We start from the raw sequence: 3,238 nt of genomic DNA, 5'->3' as shown, positions 1-3,238 counted from the left end.
TTTTATAATATTGACTTGAGCTGATAAGTTCAAATGGATTGTATATCTACATTTAAAATAATGTTGCTATCACTCAATCTTCTGCTTTTTGCCTTCATGTCATATTTAATATTAATTCGGTAGTTTTCTTAATAGAATATTATTTTATCCTTTGTAACATGTGCCATTATAACCAAATTCATATGATCGAAATCTGTGATTCATGAAATACCCTTAATTTGACATTTTACAACGTATAATAAAGAGGAGATTCATTTTCTGATATACTTTCACTGAATCCCCAAATGCTTTTTTTTTATAATCATTGTACTAGCTAAACTCACTTTTCGTCTAATTGGGAGACGACCCTTTGAATAATAATTTCACCTTTTTTATGCCAAATCTTTTGCTGAAGTGAATGGTTCTTGTTTGACCATTACTTATGTATCGAAAATTTTTAAAAACGATTAAATAAAAATGATCAATTATAAATTATCAAAAATGACGACTTTTACGATTAAACTCAACTGCAGTTGAACCGGTAATACCAGTTAGAATATCACCAAAGATAAATATGTTTTTATAAAAATCCTGCTTTGTGGATGTTGAATCTTCGATTTTTTAACGTTATCACGTATATCAAATTGGAACGATGTCAAGATTGTTTTTTGTAGTATATAAAAAACTATTATAAGTATATACATTATATTTATATTAAAGAATATTCCTTGCGGGAAAATTAGTCATGAAACGAAACCGTCTAGATTGAAGTAAAAATGGAGGAAATGGGTTATCAAGATTTGACCCGAATAATGGAAAGACCCTAGCGAGTTTTCAAATAAAACCAAAGTTGACGTTCTGTTTGGGGGATATGAAAATGCTATAAATAAGGGACCAAGTGAGGGAAACAAGAATGTGCGTTTTTATTTACTCCAATTGCCCATCTTTTGTATGCGCGATATCATTAGTACTAGTTGTCTTTGTCGTCCATTTTATATTTTTAGGAGAGAAAAAGAAGAGTTGAGAAGAAAGTAATAAAGAAGGATGCCTTGCCTGTATATATCTACAAACTTGAAGTTGGATGGTGTTGATACTGATTCTGTCTTCTCCGATGCCACCAAAGCCGTTGCTCGTATCATTGGAAGACCTCAAAATGTAAGTGTCTTCTTCTTCACACATGTGATATGTATGCGTAAGTGTATACTAATTCATGCATCAACAGTCAAGCATATAATAATATTGATTCATGTTCTCCCTTCCATGTATGTCTACTTAATTTTGGATTTGTGTCTGTTTTGTTTACTTGATTCTGCATTTGTGACCACTCACCACTCTACTTCTTTCGTATTACTTGTTTCATTATTTTCTGCATAATGAGGAATTTCTTTCAAGACAGTTTATCATCTAAGCGAAAACTAGCTAGATATGCAATATAGAGGATAGTTCTGCAGATAACTTTTAACTTTTTTTTATTTGAAAAAAAAATAAAGAAACTTTTTACAATAATTAGTGGGATAGTAAAAAACCATATGAATATACACACATATACTAATTGCTGGTTGGGTTAAACATGGGATGCAGCTGGTAATGGTGCTGCTAAAAGGATCAGTGGGGATTTCATTTGGAGGGAATAAAGAAGCAGCTGCATATGCTGAGTTGATTTCTATGGGAGGCATCACAACAAAAGTCAAGAGGGAACTCATTTCTACTCTAGGCAATATTTTGCAACAACATCTGTCAATCCCTCCTGCAAGGTTCTTCCTCAAAGTGTTCGATACCACGTTAATGGGACGACGTGATGACGATGCTGTTATCATCTCCAAACTCTAATGGAACCCACCTCCGAGGCCAGTTATTCAATCACCAGTTTTTTTTATAAAGAGATTAATTACATGCATTATTTCAGTTACTGTACTACTTTTTAGATGTGAATTTTCAGATCATATGCTCTTATACTTCACCTCAAACAGGGAAGAATAATTTTCTTCTCGGAATTAGTGGAGATGAGATCTATGGTTATTAATTCTCGATTGTATTTGAAACTCAAACTTGTTTTCGTTTTTATTAGTAAATGGATGAAATGAAATTTATTAGTAAATGCTTGAAATACCGATGTAATTACTATTTCGTTGGGTTCTGTGATAGGGATGGTAGAAATGTACTTTGTATAATCGGGATGGTAGCAATGTATTTTGTATAATGCTCATCTAGTCATCTTCAAAATGGATAGGGTCCCGGTTTGCCCACGATGTCTAGAGATGCACAAAAAATCTTGACCTGAAAATCAGACCCGGTCCGATTCGGTCAAAATCCGGTTCCGGTCCGGATTTAGAACCTCGACGGGTCCTATATTTTTATACGGGTCCTATATTTTTAGGCAAAATCCGGTCAGGTTAAAAGTCCGGGCTTAGGCCCGCCCGATTAAAAACCCGATTAAAATCTGATTATTCTAATATATTTTCTTATATATTTATGAATTCATATTTACTATAAATATAAATAATACATTAAACACATATATATTTACATATTTGTGATTAATAATATTATTTATACACTTCACTGCATAAATAATGAAAGAAGATAAAGTAAATACACCATATATATTTGGATAACAATGATAAAATATATTATTCTATAAACATGCTTATTTTTTGCCGAACTTAAATGTTTTTAACAAAATAATGTTTTCATAAAATATTTCATGTAAACTAATACATTTTTATTACGATAATCTAGTTGCTAACTTATGTAGTCTTCAGAATATTTAATAAAACTTGATCCGTTTAAAATTAGAAAAAAAAACCCGGCCCCATCCGATCCGGCCCGAAAAAAGTTCGGTTAGACCCGCCTCGAAAGCCCAAACGGGCTCTAACATTTTCGGAAATCCCGGCACCGGCCCAGCTCGGCCAAAATCAAAGCCCGAAAAGTCCAGTTCAGTCAAAATCCGGACTTTTTAAAATTCAGTCAAAATCTGGCCCGACGCCCTTTTTGTGCTATCTCTAATACGAACCCCACGAATTTCGAATTTATTTGATAATCTTCTGGCAAGGGTCCTCGATGGTTTGAGAAAAGTTGAAATGGTTATTGTTGTTGAGCAGGTAAAAACTGACCTTAATTTAAGTTATCAAACCTATCGGTCTCTTAAGATTTTTATATTCAACATTTGGGAGCTAATTTATGTAAAATTTTGACTTGAATTCTTGTTAAAACCCGCATATTTGCGGTACAAGGCAGCCCAAGAAGATTGGTCTATACA

General features: G+C 33.0%; 1 protein-coding gene across 1 annotated transcript; it reads left to right on the top strand.

Moving 5' to 3' along the window:
- The first annotated feature begins 894 nt into the window (after window positions 1–894).
- Window positions 895–2,109, top strand: LOC141692718 (uncharacterized). Its single transcript, XM_074497644.1, has 2 exons — window positions 895–1,134; window positions 1,561–2,109. The coding sequence occupies exons 1-2, from the start codon at window positions 1,024–1,026 to the stop codon at window positions 1,807–1,809; spliced, it is 360 nt and encodes a 119-aa protein (XP_074353745.1). The 5' UTR covers window positions 895–1,023; the 3' UTR covers window positions 1,810–2,109.
- Window positions 2,110–3,238: the final 1,129 nt, after the last annotated feature.

The sequence above is a fragment of the Apium graveolens genome, chromosome 10 (assembly GCF_009905375.1).
Source record: "Apium graveolens cultivar Ventura chromosome 10, ASM990537v1, whole genome shotgun sequence".
Classification (NCBI taxonomy): Eukaryota; Viridiplantae; Streptophyta; class Magnoliopsida; order Apiales; family Apiaceae; genus Apium; species Apium graveolens.
The sequence above is the reverse complement of the archived record's forward strand: the minus strand, read 5'-3'. Positions and strand labels throughout refer to the sequence as shown.

Excerpts from the sequence above, each read along its gene's own strand:
- LOC141692718 (XM_074497644.1), top strand. The coding sequence starts at position 1,024 with ATGCCTTGCCTGTATATATCTACAAACTTGAAGTTGGATGGTGTTGAT. Across the intron at positions 1,135-1,560 it reads TCATTGGAAGACCTCAAAAT|CTGGTAATGGTGCTGCTAAA; the intron begins GTAAGTGTCTTC and ends CATGGGATGCAG.